The sequence below is a fragment of the Micromys minutus genome (genome assembly GCF_963924665.1).
Source record: "Micromys minutus genome assembly, chromosome: 10".
Lineage (NCBI taxonomy): Eukaryota > Metazoa > Chordata > Mammalia > Rodentia > Muridae > Micromys > Micromys minutus.
The window spans coordinates 52,836,705-52,860,494 of NC_137979.1; the positions used below are offsets into that span (position 1 = coordinate 52,836,705).

Genomic DNA, 23,790 nt, shown 5'->3' on the forward strand with positions numbered 1-23,790 from the left:
TCTGATGGCTTTGGCACACCTACACCCACAATTTCTTTCTATAATTATTGATACAGTCCTGCCTAATAAGAACATCAATATATAAAGTACCAACACCAAAGATCCTTTATCACTGTGTTCCACTGACTCCCCCCAAAAGAACACAATAAAGATGAAAATCAAAGCATGCCCCCCCCAACCTAGCATTAATAATATCTTGTAATTTTCCTTAGGGGAAACCTTTCAGGTCAGTACTATGTATATATTTTTTAATTACTAGAGATAGAAGTGGTATGTGTACATAAGTGCAGGTGTTTGTGGAAAGCCAGATGTATCAGGTTCCCTGCAGCTAGAGTTACAGGTGGTAGTGAACCAAGGACCTGGGTAGGGGGCGCTGGGAATAGAACTCAGGTCCTCTTAGAGAACAGGATACTTAACTTCAACCTCAAACGTAAAGTATTTTAAGCTGTAACCAACATACATTCAAACTAAATTCTCAAATACCAAATTCACTTAAAGATACCTAGAAAGTACAGCCAATGGACAGGCATTTAACACAAGCATTCAACTACATCTGTCCACATAAATCTCAAAGTTTAGTGTTTGTTAATTAGGCAAACATAATTAAAGCTTATCCTTCGCTGGCGCAAATACATATGAACCAACTAACTACAAAATGCCATCTTTTTCACCACACATCTGAATATAAATGTGGACAATTTACTTACTGTGAATGGCATGACTAGCTAGCAGAGGGTAGTTTCAATTACACTTTTTAAACCAAACGCAATTTTTTTCTTTAAAGGTGGAAGATGTGACCATGGAAGAATATTAGAAGCGGCATCGTAAGCAAATTATACTTGTAATATGTTAACAACTCGCTGCATCTGGGAACATAAATGGTCTTTAACAAATCCCTCTGAGCATTCCTTTCCATGTAGAAAGGAGTGAGAAGTGTGAGGAGAACCAGTGAAAGTTCGCTTAAAAGTTTGTATGAGTCCAGACTTAGAAACACATTTCAAAGCCAAGTGATTCTAAACCAGGTCTGGAGTTAAGACGTGAGCCACTAGTTCTGCGGCCTACAAGGAACAACCCCAAACACGCTACCCTACAATCAAACAACTTCCAAAACACAGAGTGTACAATGAGCCGGGAGTCGTGGGATCAGGCAGACACGCCGGAAAAGCCAACCACAGTCTCAGTCCCTCCCAGAGACGTGCGTTAAAGGTGTGTGGCACTGGCCACAGAGGTTGGCAGCTGGAGAGTAAAGGTTTCACACCCGGGGCATAGGTAGGTGTCCAAGTTAACAACCCGGGAACACACGCACTCTCCCGTTAAGCACTCACTCCATATTTAAGGAGTGTTTACTGCGCGAAGTCAGCAACTGGATTCAGTAATCCCCTTCACTACCCCACCTGGGCAGTAGCCCAGGGGCTGCTCCCGTGACCCCAGGAAACGAGACTTCGGGACCTCAAATCCGCCCTCCACGGGAGACCCACGGGCCACACACTTGGCATTCTGAAGAATTTCCCAACCCCAGCTAAGTGGCTCTCCAATGACTCCCTGAACTAGGCCTTCCCACGCCCGGATTCCCGTCCAACGCCACCACCTACCGCGACCCCGGCCTTCCGCCTGCCCACAGGCGCCGCAGCCGCCCGCCCTGCTCACCTGTCAGGCGCAGCTTGACCGGCCCGTTCCTCCGGCCTCCGGGGTTAGACATGTCCCCAGCGGCGGGGGAGGAGGCGGCGGCGGCGCTCGCGGCCGGCGGGAGGGCGGGCGGGCTGGGCTGGGCAGACGGCGAGGCGCGGAGGAGTCACTACAGCGGCCGGGGCCGGGGTCCGAACAGCCCGCGCCGCGGCCGCCAGGGCCGGAGGGTCCCGGATGTGCCGAACGCCGCCGCCATGAGCCGCGGAGGGAGCGGGACGCAGAGCTCCCCCCTCCTCCCACTTCTGCTTCCTCGGCCCGGGCCGCACAACAAAGCGGCAGCCGCGGCCGGCCGCGCCGCCTCCGCCCCGCGGCCCCGCCGCCTCCTGTCCTCGCGGCCCGCCTCGGTCTCCCCTTCTCGGTGCCGCGAGGCCTGGGAGCCGACGGTGCGAAGTCTGCTGAGGCGGGCGGGTGCTCGGCCGCTTCCTCCTCCGCCCGCCCTCTTGTCTGAGGGAACCGGGTCCTGGGGCCGCCGCCGCCGCCGCCGCCGCCACTCGTCGGCTCCTGGGGGCGGAGAGGAGACGGGGGCGGGGCCTACTGGCGGGGCGGGGCTGTGGTGGGCGGGGCCGTCTCGGGGGCGGGGTTGTAGGCGAGGTCTCCTTGCCTGGGGTGCCGGAGGAAGGTCGGACTCCGCGCAGGCTGCGGGGAGCGCGTGCGCCCCGGCCCAGACCCTGCTCGGAACTCCACCGCCCGGCGGCGCCGGCTCGGTGGCACCAGAGAGGCCTGCTGACCGGCTAGCTCACTGAAAGACAGCCTGTGTCCCCACAGGGCAGAATGCCCGAGTAATACTCCCACTGCGCGCCCTGAGAGACTGGCGAGAGTAAAGTTAGATCCGAGTCCAAAGAATTAATTCGACAAGGCGCTATTCCCACATCGAACGTTCCAGCAAATTCCCAGGAGTGCTTAGCTCTTAGTTTTGTAATTGCCACCTCCACAGGCTCACCTGGTGCTCCAGATCCGGTTACCTACCTGCTCTTTTTTCTCCCTCCAGCAGGACAAGCAAAGGGAGACGATACAAACACCCTCCAAGGACTGTGAACAATATAGGTGGATACTGTGTTTAAAGCTCACGCAGTACTGTATTTTGCCTAGGAGGAAAAAACAAAACGAGTAAGACTGTCACCCTGACGCGGTAACTTACCCTAATTGGAACTTATTCTGGAAAACAATTAATACAGGTGTTTGGGGGTTTTGTTTTACAAGGTTGGGGTAAGAGTGCAGCCCAGTAGTGAATTGTAGTGAATTGTATTACATCAACGGCAACACACTTTTATGCAGCCATCTAAATGGCAATTGTGGTAACCATGTAACATGGAAGACTATATGTAATGCAGGGTTTAAATGGAGAATACAAGTTGTATGTGCGCACAATGAAAACTAAGGATAAGAGTGTGGATTTGTATCCATGTTGGCTTTGCTTGAGGACTATTGTAACATTAATGCCGTTAAAAACTGTTCGTTGAAGTCTAATACATTTTAATCCTAAACATTGTAAATTGTTACTTAAATCTATCAGTTAAGACACTTCATTCTCCAGATGAAATCCAAAAGCATTCCATCTGCTTAAACTCACTCCTACGGATTAAAGTGATCCCAAAATCATAAGTTCTAGCCGTATGATTTAATATACAAGGGACAGCTCTAGAAAGTCAATCAAGAAATGCTAAGTGTTTATTATTCCCATTATTCACAAAGCAATGAACAGGGCCCTTAAGAAACACCTCCGTGTGTTATATAAGATCTGAAAGGCTCAGGAAAGGAGTCACACAAAAGTTAACTGCGGGTAGAGAACAATTGCTACATCACTATTTCAAATGCTAGGTTGTGACATTAAACTGAGCAAGCCAATGTATGCAATTCATATTCTCCTGCTTCTTACGGCACACACTTTGTTGCCAACCACCCACTAGCATAATTTGTAGCTTTGAAATGGGAAATGGAAGTTAAGATTTCAGAAAATGCTGGGAAACCTAGCAGAGGTTGGGGGGCAGAAACTTGTGAATTTTAAGCAATACTTTCAAATATGTGGCAGCTCAGAAAAGGGGGTATAGACATAATCTTCGGACAATTTTCTTTAGACTTCCCAAAGCATAATGTTTTTAAACCAGGGGCTGGAGAGATGGTTTGGTGGTTAAGAGTATCTGTTGCTCTTGCAGATGATCTGGACTCAGTTTCCAGCACCCACATGGTAGCTCACAACCATCTATAATTCCAGTTCCAAGGGATATGATGCCCCTTTTCTAACTTCCGTGGACACCAAGCATGCATGCGATATGCACAGATACATTTAGCAAAAACACTCATACACACAAATGAAAAAAGCTCAAAATACAAAAAAAATACACAAAAGCATTCAATGTGTTGATAGCCTCCTCTGTTTGTGTAATGTTAGGAATCAAACCCAATGTCTTACACATGATGGGCAAGCATACTACCACTGAGCAACATCTGAAGTCCTTAGAATAATACTTTGTCACTTTACAGACATGGTCTCACTGTATAAGCCTTTCTGGCCTGTAACTTACTACATAGATCAGAATGGCTGAAAATGCACAGAGATCCATCCGAACGTACCACCCCACCCATTATTATCCCAGTAATAGTCTTTTTAAAGTTGGGTACATGGATATTTGTTTTATTGTTGTTGTTTTCCTTAACACCTTTAAATGTTTAGTATTGACTTTAATTAATATATGAAATAAAGATTTTAAAAGACATAAAAATAATAAAATGAGAAGGACTAATGTTAATAGGAAAGTCACTTCCAATGCATCTCTTGACTAAGATGCCTTACCAGTGTAGGCCCAAATCAGAAATGTTCAAGCCAGAAAACTTTAAGTAAAAAAGAGTTTTTATACACACTCCCCCTTGGCTATTTCAAAAGTACACATTATATGTAAACTATTCAGGGGACTATCATCTGATACCTAGAAATCGGTAAGGACAAAGATGAAAGGTAGGGATTAAGGCTCACATCAATTATATGTATCTAAATGTAAACAAAACAAAACCAAAAACACTCTCAGAAAAAGAAAATAACATTGAACAGGAAGAAATGACCGTTCTCCCCACAGCAAAATATTACTATGAGATTCATTCATCCAGCCAATGATTTTTGAACTTTGTATATACACAGTAATAGGCTTGGACTGAGATAGAAAAATAATAATAATACTAAAAGATCAGTCTCATGGCAGAAAACTGTTATAGTAAGGAGAAAAGGAAGTCTGGGGATATGGCTCAGTTGCTAGAATGGGTATCTCAAATGCACACAGACCTGGGTTCAATTCTCAGCTTGAAGAAAACCAATACAGCATGTCCTTATAATCCAGAACACCATTGATCATATGGTGAATTCAAGGTCAACCTGGGCTACATACGATTCGTAGTAGTAGAAGTCATAGCATCAGTAGTAGGTTTAGTAGTAGTACTACTACTAAAGGTAAGAAAGGAAAGGGAGGAGAAGACTTGTTAACTTTGATTGCTAAAATCCTTCCCTAGTCCACTGAATCAGAATTTCCTGCAGTCAGAATGAGGGTGGTTTGTAAAAGCTCCAAGGGCACTCAGATCCAAAGCAAGCTTAGAAACTACCAGCCCATTGCTTCTGGAACTTGAGTATGCATCAGCATTACCTGGAGGACTTGCTAAACACAGATGGCTGCATCCCACACCTAGGGGTGGAACTTATGGGGGTCAGTCTAGAGTAGAACTCTGGTATTTACTCTTTATTTATTCGTCCGTTGTTAGTGTGTATGGGGGCAGCAGAAGTGTGTGTGAGAGAGAAATGATAACTTAGTAGAATTGGCTCTTTCTCCTTTTACCTTTATGTCAAACTGAATGCATCTGGTTTGCAAGACAAATGCTTTTACCTACTGAGCCTCTTTCCAAGGGACCCATTATTTCCTTCCTTCCCTCTACCCAGTCCCCTTGCTAGAGAAGGAACCTAAGGCCCTAGGCCTACTAGGCAGGCACTCCACTGCTGAAGTATATCCAGCCCTGTTTCATTGCAATAGGTTTCACTCTGTAATTCACTCTGCTAGGAACCCAGGCAGACCTCAAACTCACAGCAATCCTCCTGCTTCAGCCTTCAAATCACTGGGTTTGAAGATGCAAGCCACCCATCTGGTCAACCTGGGTGACAGTTGCCCAGGTGATGCAGGTCTGCTCAACACAGCACAGTGCTTTGAGAACACCTGCCCCATCTAAATTACACTAAGAGAAGCTTGAGTCTCATTAGATTCAGTATCATCATCAGATGTGCCTCAGGGTTCCTTACAGCAACAATTTAGACAACAGTTTTGAGGGCAAACAAAGAAAAAAAACAATTCTTGAGCAAATCATCCTTTGCTTCCTCCCTGAAGTTGGAAACCATTTCCAATACAAATTGTATCAGCACATACCTTTGACACGTGTGGGAACTGCAAAAAGCTTTCCAAAGCTACTGTGTCCCCTTGTGACTTCTAATTTGCTCTCTGTAGGATTGTACTGTGAACCTTTTATAGAATCATTGATTTAAGCATTTGTCTCAAGTAAAATAACACCAATTTCATACCAATAAAACCAATCTTTGGTTTGAGGAGATGACTCAGAAGCCAAAGCACTTAGCATACCAGTGTGAGGACCAGAATTTTAATTCCTAGAGCCCACATAAAAGCCAGGAGGGTCTGATGCTCACCTACAATCCCAGAGCTCAGGTGGCAGAGACAAGGGATCCCTAGAGCAAGCTGGCTAGCTAGGGATCCAAGTCCACAAGCTCTGGGTTCGTCAAGAGATCCTGCTTCAAAAAGACACCCAGCATTCTCTTCTGGCTTTCATAAGCACATGAACGCATACACATGTACTACATCACATATAGCCACATGTGTGCATACCACAAATACACACATGCGAAAAATTCTTTTCCCATAAGTATCACTTAACAGAACATTTCAACAGAAACGCCATGACATGGCGGGAGAGATGGAGCAGCAGATTATAGCACTGTGTCCAAGTTTTAGGACCATAGTTTGAACCGTGGGGCCCCAAACAACAGAAAGAGGGGCAGAAAGTATCCTCTGGCATGCACAAACATACACACATATACACCCACACATAAGAATAAATGTAAGTTTTAAAGATGGAGATATTATAACAGCATGTTCTGAAGAGCATTTTTAACCAAAAGATTTGTACTTTTTATTGGATATTTACTAATCACTTCGCATGGTACCCTTTATAACGATATCCTAGGCCAGTGGTAAAAATCTACACACAGTCATAAGAATATTTAAAATCCTTTGCTTAAAACGTGTTTCTGTTTTCCTGGGCTAACATTAAATTTAATATGACTTTGCAAGAAAATGCTTACCATCTGGACTTGGAATTTCTTCTGTTCCAGCCATTAATATATTTTTACATGGAGGTATTGTCTCCACCACTTTAAAAAAAAAACTGTCTGGAGTATGGTTATGTTAAGAATGGTACTCCTGCAAAGCTTTTTTCATACTGTGAGTTTCTAATTTCCTACAGCATCTGTGCCATGAAGAAAAGCAGGCATCAGGTAGTCAGCTTTAAAAGCTTTAAAAATTAGCTTCCTTCATTTTTAAAATTTTATGAATTCAACTTAATGTTAGGTGGTCACAGGACAGGACAATACCCACCTAATAGTTCGCAGCAGTCATGAGACTGGAGTAGAGAATTACCTCAAGATCATGCCCAACCTAGGCTATTAGTGAATCAATCCGTGGCTAGTCTGGCTGCGTCCAGATTTGCTCAGCACTGGTAAAACAGCCCCCAGGAAGTTATCCCTGTCAACATGAGCCTCCTTCTCCCATCACTGTGCTCTGGTCTTTGCTTCAGCCTTTGGAATATTCGTGGCTAGTCCTGTTCCTACAGGGTCTATGGTTAATCCACATTCTGAACTCTTTTATGGCCTCTTCTTCCAGCAAATCTGGTCTCCAAGATGGAAACTGAAGTCACCAGTTCAGGTCTCCTTCTAATATCTCTCTAGATCTGTGTATCCCCCCACCCTGACCCTATGCCCAGCATTTGTTTCTTATCCTCTAACTTGATATATTCACTGACAGTCCCTAAACAATCCCCTCTGAGAAAATCGACCCAGCTGATGGCTGGAGGACAGTACTCTGGGCTTTACTCCTGAGATCCTAATTCAGTCGCTGGGTTGAAGGCCATGAATTTGCATTTTCAGTGCTACTGGAGCAGAGGACACAATATGAGAACATAAGGAAAGATCCCAGGTAGCCATGGTTACAGTAGGTGAGTGGGGCATCAGCAGATTTGGAAATGGTATGCAAGAAGCCAGTCTGGTTTTCTGCCCTTGGGACTGTGGGATGAGGACGCTGGCCACTAGCCGACTGAGCTAGCTGTGGGGAGCTGACTTGAGAGATCATAGGGTTGGCAGCTGATGAAGCCAACTGTAAAACCATAGGCCTTTCAAATAGATAAGAGAAGGTAGGTCAGACTGGCAGACAGGGAGGAGCTCTCAGGCTTCTAAACTCTTATGAAGGAGATGGAGAGGGTGATAGCTTTCCTGCCAATACTTCTAACCAGGTATTGCTTATATTTCATCCCCCAAATATCTGTCCTGGTTAGTTGGTTTTTTGTTTGGTTGGGGGTTTTGTTTGTTTGCTTGCTTGGATTTCTGGGTTTTTGTTTTTGTTGTTGGTTTTGTTTTGTTTTCAGCTTGACACATCCTAGAGCCACCTGGGAAGGGAGGATGGCAAGTAAAGAATTGCCTCCATCACAGTGGCCTGTAGGAAAGTCTGTAAGTCATTGTCTTGGTTGATGAATCATGGGGGTGTGTTCAGACCACTGTGGGAGGCAGCATCCCTACACAGGTGGGCCTGGGCTGAATAAGAAAACTAGCTGAGAGGTTGGAGAGGTGGTCTTGCAGAGAACTTGAGTTCAGTTCCTAACACCCAAAAGGTGGCTCACAACTGCATTTAACTCCAGTGAAGCCAATGCCTTCTTCTGACCTCTGGGACGTGTCATACACACATATACACACATGCACACACACACATGCATACAGAATAAATACTTTAAAAGTTTCTGAGATGGCAAATGTCACTTGTGTGCATTTTTGACTATGCTGATCAAGGGGTAATAATCAAATACCCATAGATTTCCAAAAGAGTTCATCACCCACTAAATTTTTCCCAGCATCGGACTTTGCCTGTATAACCCTTTAGAAGACCTTACCTGATTCAGCTGGTTCTCCAACCACTTTCTACAGCTAGTTTAATTCAGCTCTAACATTCTCACCATAGGACAGGAAAAAAACAAAAACCAACAACAACAGAAACCTTCTGCAAAGAACCCACTACCAATCCTATCACACCTACATTTGCTCGGCCTTAAAGTGACCATCATGCCCTCTGCCTAAGTGTTAAAACTGAGCAGACCTTGTATTTCAGAGTCATGTCCAAGAGTCAAGTGAGCTAAACAACTCCCTGCCATGGGTAGACCTGTGTTCCCAGAAGTGATGTGTCAAAGCCCCAACCCCTGACTCCTGTGACTATGACCTTAGGATCTTGGCAAGCCCAACCAAGTTAAGGTGAGGTCACCAGAATGGGTCCTGTTTTGATGTGAGTGGTGGTTTCCTTGTTTTTTCGGTTTGTTTTTTGTTGTTGTTGTTGTTGTTTGTTTGTTTGTTTGTTTGTTTTTTGTAAAGTGGTACCTCTTTAAAAAGATGAAAATGCTAGAAACACACGGAAAGAATGATGTGATCGGTGTGATACAGAGGGATGCCAAGGAACACTAAGGATTGCTGACTGTCACCAGAAACTAGAGCCTTCAATAAGGGGGCAAGTTCTAGCTCACTTTCTGATGCTGTGATTTAAAAGAAATCAAAATAAAAGGGCTGGAGAGATGGCTCAGTGGTTAAGAGCACTGACTGCTCTTCTAGAGGTCCTGAGTTCGATTCCCAGCCACCACATGGCTGCTCACGGCCATCTGTAATGTAATCTAGTGCCCTCTTCTGGCCTGCAAGCATACATGTAGGCAGAGCACTGTACACACAAATAAATAAATCCTGAAAAAAAAATCCCATTGTCCAGTGACTAAAGAGATGTCTCTGTGTTTAATAAGAACACTGGCTACTAGCCAAGCATAGTGGCACATGCCATTAGTTCTCAGAACTCTGGAGGCAGAGACAAGCAGATCTCTGGGAGTGTGTGGCCAATCTGGTATACAGGGATAAAGAGTGAACCCCCATCTCCAAAACAAAAAAAAACAAAAAAACAAAAAAAAACAAAAAACAAAAAAACAAAAAACAAAAAAACAAAAAACAAAAAAACAAACAAAAACAAAAAACAAAAAAACAAAAAACAAACAAAAACAAACAAAAAAAACAAGTCCTCTTGTTCTTGAAGAGGACCTGGATTTGATTCCCAGCACCCACATGGTTTCTTATAACTGTTTGTAACTCCATTTCAAAAGGACCTGACACCCTCTTCTGGCTTCCACAGGCACTGCATGTGTGTTGTACAGACAGACATTCAGACAAAACACTCATATACATAAACCAAAAAGAAGTTTTTAAAATTTTAAGATAATAATAAAACAACTTTCTGAAAACCAAATTGAGGAGGAGACAGTTTATTTCAGCTTTGCTTCCCAATCATAGTCAATCATGGAGGGAAGTCAGAACAGGATCTGAAGCAGAAATTATGGAGGAAAGCTGCCTAGTGGCTTGCTTTCAGGTTCATGTTTCTTTACCCTCCTCATATGTCCCAGGCCCAACTGCCTATGGACGGTACCACCCACAGGGTACTGGGCCTGCATACAACTAGCAACCAAAATGCTCCACAGACATCCATAGGCCAGCCAACCGGATGCAGGCAATTCCTTAATGGAGGGCCCTCTTACAGACGTGTCAGGGTCGACAGCCAAGATTAGCCACCACAGAGCACCTTGACTTTGCACTTCCTGCCTTCAGAACTGTAGGAGTTGCCTCCCATACTCAGGGCCCTGGGTGGAATCACAAGTACTGGGACCAGGGGGAGACAGAACTTGTGGAAGAATAAATCCCAGCTATTTTATGCCATCCAATTTGGATACTTTATCATGGAAGCACTGAGCAACACAAGCTAAGTCCCTTCTGTACTGTCTCAGATACAGTCCAGAAAGGTGACAGGGCATGGTCACACAGCACAGCTGATGTATACATGTATGTACTTACCTTCGTACATGTGCAGGAAGAAGCCAGAGGTCATCAATTGTCCTCTTCTGTTGCTCTCTACCGTGTTTTCTCAGACAAGAACTCTTGATGGATGTAGACCTCCCATTGTCAGCTAGACTGGCTGGCCAGCAAGCTGATGAGATCTGCCTGTCCATCTCCCTAGTGCAGGTTAGTGCTACCTGTGTGCAACTGTTCAAGAGTACTAGAGATCTGAACTCCAATCCTCCTGCCTCCGTAGCTACCCCTATCCCAGCTGAGCCATCTCCTCAATTCCCAATATTGTGCCTTTTTATTCTGTTTTGTTTTCCCAAACAGAGAATCACGAAACCCAAGGCCATTTTGCGTACCCATTTTCAAATGTCTCAAGTATACGAGCTAGCTTGTTAGGCTGTGAATTCCGAGCTAAAAGAAAATGTAATTTGAAGAGATTGCATATTTTCCAGAGCCAATTTGGTGATTTAAGCATGGAAGTATTACAATGAAATGTTTGCAGAGCTATCTGTGCGTGCTGTGCTGTAAGCCGATCCCATGAAGCAACACGTCTTTTCGAGATGAGGTAGCAGCCTCTGCCCCCAGGGAAAGGGAGCGGGGCATCACTCCGAGGCAACCACTTTGGACAACCAAGCTACATGAGCAGACCAAAAGGAAGTCGGTTCCAATCATCTTCAGAATGCACTCTGTAGTAGCTACAACACAATTCTCCAAGGGCAGGGGAGGAGATGGGGAAATATTTGTGCGATGCAGTCTTTATGGGTAATGCAGAGACTGTGGGCCAGAATGAGATCAACATGACTCCTAAGCTCATGTGTCAATGTCAAACCACTGCTTTAAAAAAAAAAAAAAAAAAAATCCCTCAATGACTGCTCTTGCCTTCTGGATCCCGCCCAAACTGTTTTGAGTGGTATTCCTGGCATTACCTAGACTTGGCCTGCCTCCTCAGCTCCATTTCCTTCTCCTCGGCTTTACCTAAAGACTCACATCTTTCAGATTCCTGGCTCATTTCTCTTCTTACCTTCAGATATCTGCCTTTCAGTCTGTGTGCCGTGACAGAGCAGAAAAGAGGGTCCGATTGTGCATCTTTTACATAATATAATTGACTCCTAGATAGATAGTAATATTCTAGTGTGAATTTGTCTGTTTATGTATTTCTTAGAGGTATGTCATTTTGGTTAATTGTAGCTAATTGGGATAATCACAAGAGAGCCTCTTCCATCTGCATTCTCTTAGATTTAAAAATAGCAAATATTTGTGTGTGTGTGTGTCTGTCTGTCTGTCTATATCTGTGTCTGTGTGTGTGCCTGCCTGTCTTTCTATGTGTATACCAGAAGTTAAGCCCTGGTGTCCATTACTCTTCATCTCACTTTTGAGACAAGGTTTCTCAACTGACCCTGGAGCCACTCTGGTAGACCAGGCCTCAAACTGTCAGCCATCCACCTGCCTTTGTCTCCTGAGTGCTGGGATCAAAGGTGTGCACCACCATGCCAGGCTTCCTGTCTGACTTTTTAACATGCCTGTTGGGGAGGGGGGATCTTCATGCCTGTTTTGCAAACTCTTTACTGAGCCATCTCCCCAGCCCTTGTCATCTTATAAGACAGTCATAGCCTGGTATCATGACACACTCCTGTAATACCAACACTTAGAAGAATGAGACCATAGGATGGTGAGTTCTAGGTCAGCCTGGGCTACATAGCAAACACTTGGTCTTCAAGGTAACGCCCCTAAAATGTCTCGCCAAAAGTTTAGGCTTGTCTTTGCTGGATAATGGCAGTGCCTTCAGCATGGAAAGTTAAGACTGACAACATGGGAAGCAAACAGGGTAGGTGTGCTGAAGGTCACTGGGATCCAGGGAAACGGAATTCCTTAGAAGCGGAAGTCAGTCAGTCACATTACCTGACATCCAGTTGAGTCAGAAGCAAAGAGCCCTACTGAAAACAGATTCAGTGACCTTTAATATCATTACAAAACAATGTAATCTCATCTCTTGCAAGACAAGAGAAAAATGCTAGACTATATCCACTTCTTGAAACAGTAGACAGGGTAACTGTGGAGCTGTTTTCTTACCTGCTGAGAGGCATTAAGACCCTAGAACAATGGTTTGCAACTTTTCTAATGCTGCAACCCTTTAATACAATTCCTCATGTCCTGGCGACCCCCAAACATAGTTACTTTTGTTGCTACTTTGTAACTGTAATTTTGCTACAGTTATGAATCGTAAGGTCCATGTCTGTGCTTTCCAATGGTCTAAAGCAAGCCTTGTAAAAGGGTCACTCACCTCCAAAGGGGTATAAGCCTATGAATTAAAGACTATCCTAGACAGCATAGCAAGAGTATACCTCAAGAGGAGAAGAAGTCAGGTGGGGGAGGGAGAAGAAAGAAAGGGGGAGAAAGAAGGAACAAGACTAGAACTGAACTGGTTCCCTTCAGTTGATTGGCTGATTTGACCTTTTTGGGGGGGATGGGTTGTTTTGGAGTGTTTTTTTTTTTTTTCTTTTTTCTTTTTTTTTTTTTTTGGTCCAGGTGCTTTTTCAGGGAGGGATGTTTAGTCTGTTTGTCTTTTGAGACAACGTCTCATGCTATATACTCCAGGCTGGCTTAGTACTAGATACATACCCCAGGGTGGCTGGAATCATCCTCCTGCCTTAGTCTCCCAAGTACTGGGATTACAAGCATGAGCACCATGCCCAGCTTAGAATTTTTCAGGAATTGTTTTCAGTATTAAACCCTCAGCGGCCATTCCTTTTTTTATAACTTGTTATTGTGGCTTTAAAACCCTACCCACTGAATTGGTTTGGACCTTATTGAAAAAGGAATCTACAAATAGATGTCAAAACACACGTTATACCCTATAATTCCAGTCTAGGAATCGGAGTCTAAGGAAACAATCAGAAGTATGCATAAAACAAGGTTATTCATCTGGAAGCTGCATAGGAGAACAAGTTGAAAAAGACACAAACATGTACAAAAGGAGATCGGTTTAAAAATAATTGGCATAGTCATATGATAAACTATTATGCAACCATGGAAAATCGTGTTCCCAAAATTTTTTTTTTCTTCAGATGTTTTTATATTTAAAAAAACCCGAAAATTTCCCCTCCCTTCTCGCTTTCCCTGGGGGAAACAGCCATCATGAATTTGGCATGCAGTCTTTCTCTGCAGGTTTTCATGTTTCATTTTCCTTAGTGACAAAAAGGAATGCCTTTCTAATATAAATATATGAAAAGAGAATGTGTGAGAAAAACAATCTCAAACCCCATCATTAATCGAATATACTTTCTGTTCATGCATTCAAAATGATATTTACTAAGAACAAGAGATTCTCATCAATGTTTCCGGAGTGTGTAATCAGTAGAGAAGGTTAAATAACCAAAAAGGACGCCAAAGAGACACAGTGTTTCTATCTTGCAATGATTTTTGTATGAGTATCTTCCTGAGGGCAGGTGCCTGTGAAGGCCAAAAGCATCAGATCTCCCTGGAGATGGGATTATAGGTGAGCCATCTGGAACCCCCGGACGTCCAGTACATGCTCTTAACCACTGAGCCATCTCTCCTGTAACTTTTCTATGTATACATACATACATATATATATATATATATATATATATATATATATATATATATATATATATACATATGTATACATTTTTAATGTATCTTTTATAAATAATGTGCAAAGGACCAGGCGAGTGATGTGCAACTTGGAATCCCTGAATTCTGGACATAGAGGCAGAGGATCAGATGTTCAAGGCCACCATTAGCTAACAAGTCAGGCCTGTCTAAGCTGCTTAAGGTCCTGTTTCAAGCCAGGCAGGGTGGTGGTACAAGGCTATAATCCCAGTACTCAGGGGGCAGAGACAGGCATATCTCTAAGTTCAAGGCCAGCCTGGTCTACATAGTGAGTTCCAGGACAGCCAGGGCTACAAACAAACAAACATAAGAAAGACCTAGGCTCACAATGGAAACAAACAAACAAACTTGGTATACAAAGGTTAAGAAGAAAACAGTCCATTTATCTATTGCTTCTTAGAATGGCTTTTTAATGCCTCTGGTATCTATCAAAGTGATTCTCCAGTTTTAGTTTACTGCAAACATTGAAACAATGACTTTTTTTTTTAACTTCTTTCCCACTGGATACAAACTAGGACAACAAACATTAGAGCCCTTGGTGTCAGACCTTGTCTGAGATTGGCGTCAACAACAAAGAAAATGAGACGTTTTTTTTGAATGAGGAATAGCCTCCGTAACCTGGGGCATCTTAATGCCTGGTCCCCAGCTCACGGCACTATTAGGGGCATTTAGGAAGAGGGGTCTTGTTGGAGAAAATATGTTCCCGGAGGCAGGCTTTGAGAGTTAAGACCAGAGGATTTGCTTGCTCTGCTTTATGTTGCTGTTCAAAATAAATCTTGGTTTCTGCCCCAGCCTCCAAGCCTACTTCCTGCTCCCACTACCATAGATTCTAACCCCTGAAACCGTAAGGACAAATAAATTCTCTCTTTTTTATTACAGCAATAAAAAAATTAGCTAACAGGGGCTAGAGGGATGGCTCAGTGGTTTAGGACACATTTGCTCTTGTAGAAAACCCAGTTGAAGCCCTAGAACTCACGTGGTGGCTCACAATCATTCATAACTCTAGTTCCAGGGACTAGAGTTCTAGGACTTCCAGGGGCTCTGCAGTCCTCTTCTAGACTCCGTAGGCACCAGACACATACACGATACATACACATGCATAGAGGCAAAATACACATACATATAAAATGTAAAAGATTTTGAAGTGATTTTAGAAAGAAGCGCAGCCGGCTTCCGGCTGGGATGAGGATCGTCGCCGTTGGCTGCGGTCCCGCGTCCGTGGAGCCGTCGGGCGGCTTCCGTGGAGCCGTCGGGCGGCTTCCGGGAGCCACACCCACCGCCCTGAGCCCAGCTGAGGTCGCCGCCATTGTCCTCCCGACCGCGGGCCCCCGGAACGCGCGTGTGAGCCACCATTGTCCTCCCGGTCGCGGGCCCCGGATTGCGCGTGTAAGCAGCCATTGTCCTCCCGGTCGCGGGCCCCCGATCGCGCGTGTGAGCAGCCATTGTCCTCCGGGCCGCGGGCCCCGGGCCCCGGATCGCGCGTGTGAGCAGCCATTGTCCTCCCGGCCGCGGGCCCCGGAACGCGCGTGTGAGCAGCCGATGCGCAGGCCGCCGTGGTGCCACCGTCACCCCGTGCGTTCCCCGCGCCATGGAGCCGCCCGCTGCCGCCGCGGGCAGAGACCCGGACCCCGTGGACGCCAAGATCTCGGCGCCCGCCGCGGACCCACAACCCAGGACGGCGTTACAGGATTGGGACACCGTCGCCACCGTGGGCACGGGCACCTTCGGCCGCGTGACCCTGGTGAAGGAGAAGAGCGGCCGGCGCTACTGCGCCCTGAAGGTGATGAGCATCCCCGACGTCATCCGGCTGAGGCAGGAACAACACGTGCAGAATGAGAAAGCCGTCCTGCAGGAAGTCAGCCACCCCTTCCTCATTAAGCTGCTCTGGACCGGCCACGACAGCCGCTTCCTGTACATGCTGATGGAGTTCGTGCCGGGCGGAGAGCTGTTCACCTACCTGCGTAACCGTGGCCGCTTCTCCTCCGTTGCGGCCGTCTTCTTCGCCGCGGAGATCGTGTGCGCCATCGAATACCTGCACGCCAAGGACATCGTGTACAGGGACCTGAAACCGGAGAACATCCTCCTGGACAGGGAAGGTCATATCAAACTCACCGACTTCGGCTTCGCCAAGAAACTGGTGGACAGGACGTGGACTCTCTGCGGGACACCAGAATACCTCGCCCCGGAAGTCATTCAGAGCAAAGGGCATGGAAGGGCTGTGGACTGGTGGGCACTGGGCATCCTTATATTCGAGATGCTGTCTGGGTTCCCCCCGTTTTTCGATGACAACCCGTTTGGGATTTACCAGAAAATCCTTGCGTGCAAAATCGATTTCCCCAGACAACTGGATTTCACCTCCAAGGACCTCATCAAGAAGCTGTTGGTGGTGGACAGGACCCGGCGCCTGGGCAGCATGAAGAACGGGGCAGAAGACATCAAGCGGCACCGGTGGTTCCGAGGTGTGGAGTGGGAGTCTGTGCCACAAAGAAAACTGAAGCCACCCATTGTGCCTAAGCTATCCGGTGATGGCGACACCTCCAACTTTGAAACTTACCCAGAGGGTGAGTTGGACAAGACACCTTCTGTGTCTGACAAAGACCTGGAGACGTTCAAAAACTTCTGAGGATGAGAACTCATGTCTGCAAGAAGCGTGTACTGCACTGATGATCGGGACCATTTTATTGTTGTATGTTTCAGTTTCTTGCTGTGAAAATAGAAGGTTTGGTGTGTGTCTGCAAGTTCCAGCAAGGTTCACACAATCATCATCCTCGGGACCCAGCCTCATTTCAACCACTGGAAATCTGCCTGGTGAAAACTTCGAAAAAAACTGCTAAATTGTAGATTTTCTCCTTCTTCGTGTATCTTGTGTTTGTGTTGTGAATTTGGTTTGTTTGTTTGTTTATTTGTTTGTTTTTCTACTAAACTTTTAAAGTTTGATTTTGACACATGTGATTATAACTGTTAGTGCGTATGTGCACAGGAATTGTGCAAACTGGAAATTTTGACACTTTGTTGTGCCTGTAACATGTTCATTTTTCAAAGCTTTCTGAAAAATCTGTCACCTTGCAGGCAAAAAAAAAAAAAAAAAAAAACAATAACACCTGGTGAGATATGTGCATTTTTTAAAGGTCTTTCTCTGCATTTTGATAAAAAATAAAGGAAGAAGAAGAAAAGAAGAAAAAAGGAATATTGAAAAGATGGAAAGGAAAAAAGATAGAAAGAGTAAACCTAGTCTCCATTATCCTATGTAAGGTCCTGTTCTGGGCCATTCTGAAAACCACCATGAAGTGTGGGTCATGTTTTCAGTAACTTGTCCACAGCATCCTGACCTCCCCCTCCAGTAAAGCCCAGCCTCCCTGGTAGATAATTGCATCTGCATCAGTCAATAGGTTCCAGGTGAATCCTCACCGAGGCGGTAAAGCATTGGCTCGGAGCAAGCAAGGTTTGTAAACTTTTCCTGTAAAAAGCCAGGTGATAAACCTGCTATTATGAGCACCATAAACATCTCCATTGCAAATACTCAATGAAAAATGCAGGCTAATAATATGGCTCAGTGGCAAAAAGCATCAACCCCTGGCTCAATCCCCAGACACACACACACACAAACCAGATGCAATGGTGTGTGCTTCTGTAATCCCTACTCTCCTGTGGCAAGATGAGAGGTGGAGACAGGAGAATCATCAAGAAGTTTGCTGGCTAGCTAGCTTGGAATACACACCGTAACAGAAAAAGGAGAGACTCTATCCTAAAATAAGGAATAATAGAACAAACCCTCCCAAAATGTCCTTTGGCCTCTGTACACATACTAAATTTAATTTTAGTTTTTTTAAATGCTAAAGTAGTTGTATGAATGGGTATGGCTGTATGCTAATAAAGGTAATAAATACATAGTTTTTTTTTTTTTTAAGAAAAAGGGTTAATGGAGATTTAATCCAGGACCTCATGTATGCTACCACTGAGATACATCCCTAGCCCACTAATAAAACTATTCACACAAACAGACAATAGATTAAATTTGGCTCCCTGGATATCATGCCAACCCCTACACAAGGACTACAACCAAAAGAAAAACACAGGCACCAAACCAGAAATAGCCAATAAGGTTCAGTTTATCATTTTTTCTCTAACACCTACAAAATCTGAAGCCAGTTAATCTTGAAGGAAAAAAATTCAAGCTAACTATAGAAGTATTTATTAAGAGATAGATCATCCTGGGTGGTGGTGGCCCATGCCTGATCTACAGAGTGAACCAGAGAGAGGGAGGGAAGTCATTTAGGGCTGAGGATGTAGCCTGGGGAGTGACTGCTTACCTAGCACACTCAAAACTCTGGCTTCCATGCTCAGCAACACAGAAGGCATGGTGGCTGCTCACATCTGTAATTTCATTCAACCTTTGGGTTCTAGAAGCAAGAGGAATTCAAGGTCATTCTCAACTGTAGCAAATCTCAGGATACAGAAGACCTGACAGGAGAGCAGCCAGGGAGAGAAGAGAGAAGAAGAGAGAGAGAAGGGGGAAAGGGATTCCCAAGTGAGGACAAGGAAACAGAAGATTTATTTTTGATTTATGGTTTTAGACAGGGTTTTTCCCTGGTTGGAGTTTCAGTGATCCAGAAGTTCATTCAAGTGCTCAGGTTCTATGGATTTCTCTCTCTCCCTTTGGGGCTTTGCCCTCATCAACTCTCTCCATGAGCACATGATGGTAGCTTCCATACCAAGCCTCATATACAAACCTCTATCCTCAGAAGAAACAGCTCCGTCTCTGCTGCTTTTGTTTTGAGACAGGGATTCATGTCTAGCCTATAGCAAACTTGCTATGAACCAGGAATAACCTTGAGATCTTGATCCTCCTTCCTTGAACTCCCAAATTCTAGAGTTAGAAGCACACACTCCAAAGCTGGCTTCCTCCGTCTCTTACCAGAAGCAACTTCATACCCACATATCTCTTTTCGTTAGAATTTGATATGTCCCTTCTTAAGCCAAGCACTAGAAGTGGTAGCGGAGGCACCAGAGAAGTGTCCCCACTGGGAGACTGCTTGTCCGGCGTGCACAGGGCATCAGGTTCAATGCCCAGGCTGTAAACAGGGCTTGGTGGTAACATGGTCGGTTTTCTCAGCATTTGGAGACAGAAGCAGGAAGATCAGAACACTTAGCAATGGCAGGTTATTTTCAAGGCTATTATAAGTATGGTGGGATGGATTATGTCTCTTAAGATTAACTGACATGTAGGAGACCTGATCATCTGAGTGAAATCAGTCTGTTAGGAACTCTGGGAGCTAAGAATGGATATCAGGTACGTTATTTCAAATGATACTAGTTTCCATATTTCACAAGTCAGAAAATAAGATTTGGAGAGAGAAAAGTGGTTCGCCCAGGGCCACCCAGCTCGTGGTACCTCTGATGGAGACCTATGCGTGTTTGGGAAGAACAGAGGAGTTCCAAACCTGTCTTAACATCACGTCAAATGAAGCCAGTCAAATGTGAATCGCTCTCCCTATCAGTGCATACCACTCAGCTTTAACTTTGCAATAAACACACTCGTAATTCAGTGAGCAAAGCCACAACAATTTATTTAGCTTGCAATTAAGTGGGTCAGCAACTTGGGCTGAGCTTTCCCATCTCAGCTGGAAACATCCAAATCTCTTTGGTCAACTGGGGACTACCTGGCCTAAGAGGGCCTCAGTTGGAATGGTCCACCTATTGTTCTACAAGGACCCTCATCTCCTAACAGGCAAGGCTGGGCTTCTTCACATGCAAGCTGGGCAGGATACCAAGAATAGAGGGAGAAAATACATATGACCTCTTGGGGCTTAGCTAGGGTCTACAAAAAAGGACTTTTTGAATAAGGATTAAACGGAATAAGGATTTTCTACTCTCCCTCCCAGGAAGCCTAATGTTCTGACACACTATACTGATCAGCAGTAAAGATTCTGCTCCCTTGGTGGCTAGCAAGCTGTCTCAGTGGGTAAAAGTGTTTGTTATATAAACATGACCGGAGTACAGAGCCCCAGCAATCCCAGAAAAGAACAGGGTGGGTATGGTAGCTCACCTAGAATCCCAGCTCTGGGAAAACAGACAACAGATCTCTAGGACAAGCTGAAAAGCAATCAGTGAGCTTCTGGGGTCAGAGAGAGACCCTGCCTCAAGAAACAAAGTAGAGAGGCATCAAGGAAGGTGACCTACATCAGTCTCTGCCACGCATGTACATACACACACGCTGACACATTCTGCCACACATGTACATACACATACACAGAAAGTTTAGATACACTTGCACACACATTAAACATGTGTGTGTGTGTGTGTGTGTATTCCTACATCTGCAGCTCAAGGGGTATATGAGCTAACCTAATGCATGGCCAACATCACCTAGGTTCCTGACAAGAACAAGGACACTTAGCCAGAGCAGCAGATGGTGCAAAGTAGGGGTAAGGGCATGGATTCAATCCACAGAGTTTAAAAAAAAAAAAAAAAACAGTTCCATGGTCAACACACTGAGGCTGGGACAAGACCACCAAGAGGAGAACATCTAAAAACCACATATTTAAGACCAAAGACAAAATTCCACCCACTCTATTTGTGCCCTGCCCCAAAACATACTCCATATAGCAATCAACCAGGGACACCCTTTCCACTGTGCTGGCAAAATAAACATAAGGTCTACATTCATTCAACAAATATTTACTGGCCAAACCCTATAAACTTCAAAGAAATTGAATTTCCTCTTAATTATCAAGTTGGTCACTGTTAAAATGCTCTTCAGAGGGTCTGGGGATGTGGCTCAGTAGAATGCCTCCCAGGATACAGGAAGCCTTGGGTTTCATTCTTAGAACTATGGAAACTGAGCATAGCAGTATAATCCTATAATGTAACCACTTTCGGGGGAGTGTGCCCAGAAGACCAGAAATTTAAGGACATCCTGGGCTACCTAGCAAGTTGGAGGCCAGCCTGGGCTACACAAGATACCTGGTTCAAAAACCAAACAAACAAACAAACAAAACAAAAAAATCTTCAGAATGATTTATACCTTTATAGGGGCCAAGAGAAGTTTCCTTTTAATATCATAATTCTTATGTACTTGTTAAAACAATAGCGTGAAGATTGGATCAGTTGGTAGGGTGGTTGCCTAGCACACTTGAAGAAGCCCTGAGTTTTATGCTCAGTACCAACCCCATAGACTAAGTATTGTGAGACACTTGTGTAATTCCATTCCTCTAGAGGAGGCAGAAGGATTGGTTCAAGATTATCTTCAACTATATAGTGAGCTTGGGGTGTATGAGAACCTGTCTCCAAAAAAAAAAAAAAAAAAAAAAAAAGAAGAAGAAGAAAAAAAAAGAAAAGAAAAAAAAAGTGTGTGTGTATAAGAGGTGTTTGTGCACATAAGCACTGTACCCTTGGAGACCAGCTCTAAGGAAATTTAACAAGCTCCTCTGGTCTCCAAGGGTACAACGCTTATGTGCACAAACATTCCCTACACACACACACACATAGTTAAAAATAAAGCCTGAATTCTGGAGGCAAAGGCAGGTGAGTCTGAGAACAGTCTACATAGTGAGTTCCAGTCCAGCCAGTACCCCATAGTGAGCCATTCAAAATATAAATTAATTAATGCAATAAATGAAAATATTTTAAATGATATATATTTTAATAAATCCGAGAAAAACTGATCAAGCTTTTTTTCTTCTGCATTCCTCTCAGATCATTCAATGTTATCGCTCACATCTCTGCGGTTAGATGTTTAAAACATTTGGGATCTGATGTCTAAGGAAAGCCGTCGAGCACAGCTGTGCCCCGTTCCAGCTGGTGGGCCCATTCAGAAACCTACAGACTGTGGGTCTGCACAGTACGAAGCCTGGCCCAGAGCACTTCTGAATGTGGAATCTGGTTCCTGTGAATTCTCATAACAAAGGAAGGTTGCCAAAATAAGCAACTCCCTCCAAATACAGGTGAAATAATAGTCTTGCCGAGCAAACCCTCGCAACAGGAAAACATACAGAGTTAGTCCACCCTGTGTTCTCAAAGAGCACTTTCCACATCCAGTCAAGAATATGGAGGGCATTCTTCTCTTGCCAAGTTGGGCAAGGACTCCGTGTTTCTGGATAAACCAAAGTGAGTGTCCACTCCAAGGACAGAGTATCCACCAAAAGCAGAGGTTCTTTGGTTTTTCTTGGCTTGTTCTTGGGGAGAGCCACAGGTATAAAGACCACGCATGGATATGAATGTGGAAAATATAGAGACTGTAGAAGCTGGAGAGACGGCTCAGAAGTTAAAAGGATCTATATGGCAGCTGACCACTGTCTGCAACACCAGTTCTAGGGCATCTGACACACTCTTTTGGCCTCTGAGGGACCAGGAATGCAGGTGGTGCACAGACATGCATGCATGGGAAACACACACACACACACACACACACACACACATATTTGAAATATACAACATAAAATGGGGAACTATTAACCACACAGGTGAACTACTAAGAATTAGCATTGGTCGGTAGAGGCAGGTGGATCTCTGAGTTTGAGGCCAGCCTGGTCTACAGAGGGAATTCCAGGATGGCCAGGGCTACACAGAGAAACCCTGTTTTGCATTAGCAGATTGCCAACATGCTCAGTTGGTCTGAGTCTGCTGCAGAGGACCTGAGTTCAATTCCCCAGCACAGTAAAGTGCTAGATAGCACACAGCTGTAATTGTTGGGGGGGGGGGTACTGAAGATACATGGGTTTCTTGAGCTCACTGGCCAACCATTCTAGCCAGTCTGTATGGTCCAGGTTCTAAAAAATAAGGCCCAGCAATTAAGTAAGATATTTGACATGGACCTCTGGTCTCTATATACATGTGCGTAAAACTGTACACACCTACTCAAATGATTACAAATAACACACACACACAATTAATGACAAGGGCTGGGGTATTATCTTGGTTGGTAAATGGCTTGCCTAACATGCACTCCATGAACCCAAGCATGACGAACACCTATAACCTCAGCAGTCTGGAGGCGGAAGCGGGACAATCAGAAGCTTATGATCAGACTTGGCTACCCAGCAAGTCCAAAACCAGCCTGAACTGCATGAGACTGTTTTAAATAATAATAATAATTAGCACCGTCGTCCTAGCACTTGCTTGGAAGGTCCACATGAGAGGACTGTGAGTTAAGGTCACCCTCCAATATCAAGGTCAACCTGGGCAACTTAAACCCAGAGACAGAGACAGGAAATGGAGAAAGGACCCCACCAAGGTGCTCAGAGCAGGCAAGGACATATATATAGGTGCTGGAGATGTGAAATCAGCTCCTCTGGCTTCCACCT

The 23,790-nt window shown here is 44.7% G+C and overlaps 2 protein-coding genes across 3 annotated transcripts in view; one reads left to right on the top strand and one right to left on the bottom strand.

Moving 5' to 3' along the window:
- SMURF2 (SMAD specific E3 ubiquitin protein ligase 2) overlaps positions 1–2,152 on the bottom strand; it is a 98,655-nt gene extending 96,503 nt beyond the window's left edge. For both annotated transcript variants that reach the window (XM_080923525.1, XM_080923524.1), the window contains exon 1: positions 1,648–2,152. In XM_080923525.1, coding sequence (XP_080779651.1) covers positions 1,648–1,699 — 52 coding nt within the window. In that variant the 5' untranslated portion in view covers positions 1,700–2,152. The remainder of the gene's footprint in view (positions 1–1,647) is intronic.
- Positions 2,153–15,783: 13,631 nt separating this feature from the next.
- LOC308426639 (cAMP-dependent protein kinase catalytic subunit PRKX) lies at positions 15,784–17,500 on the top strand. The gene has a single exon (XM_080924497.1). The coding sequence runs from the start codon at positions 16,077–16,079 to the stop codon at positions 17,109–17,111; it is 1,035 nt and encodes a 344-aa protein (XP_080780623.1). The 5' UTR covers positions 15,784–16,076; the 3' UTR covers positions 17,112–17,500.
- The last annotated feature ends 6,290 nt before the right edge of the window (positions 17,501–23,790 follow it).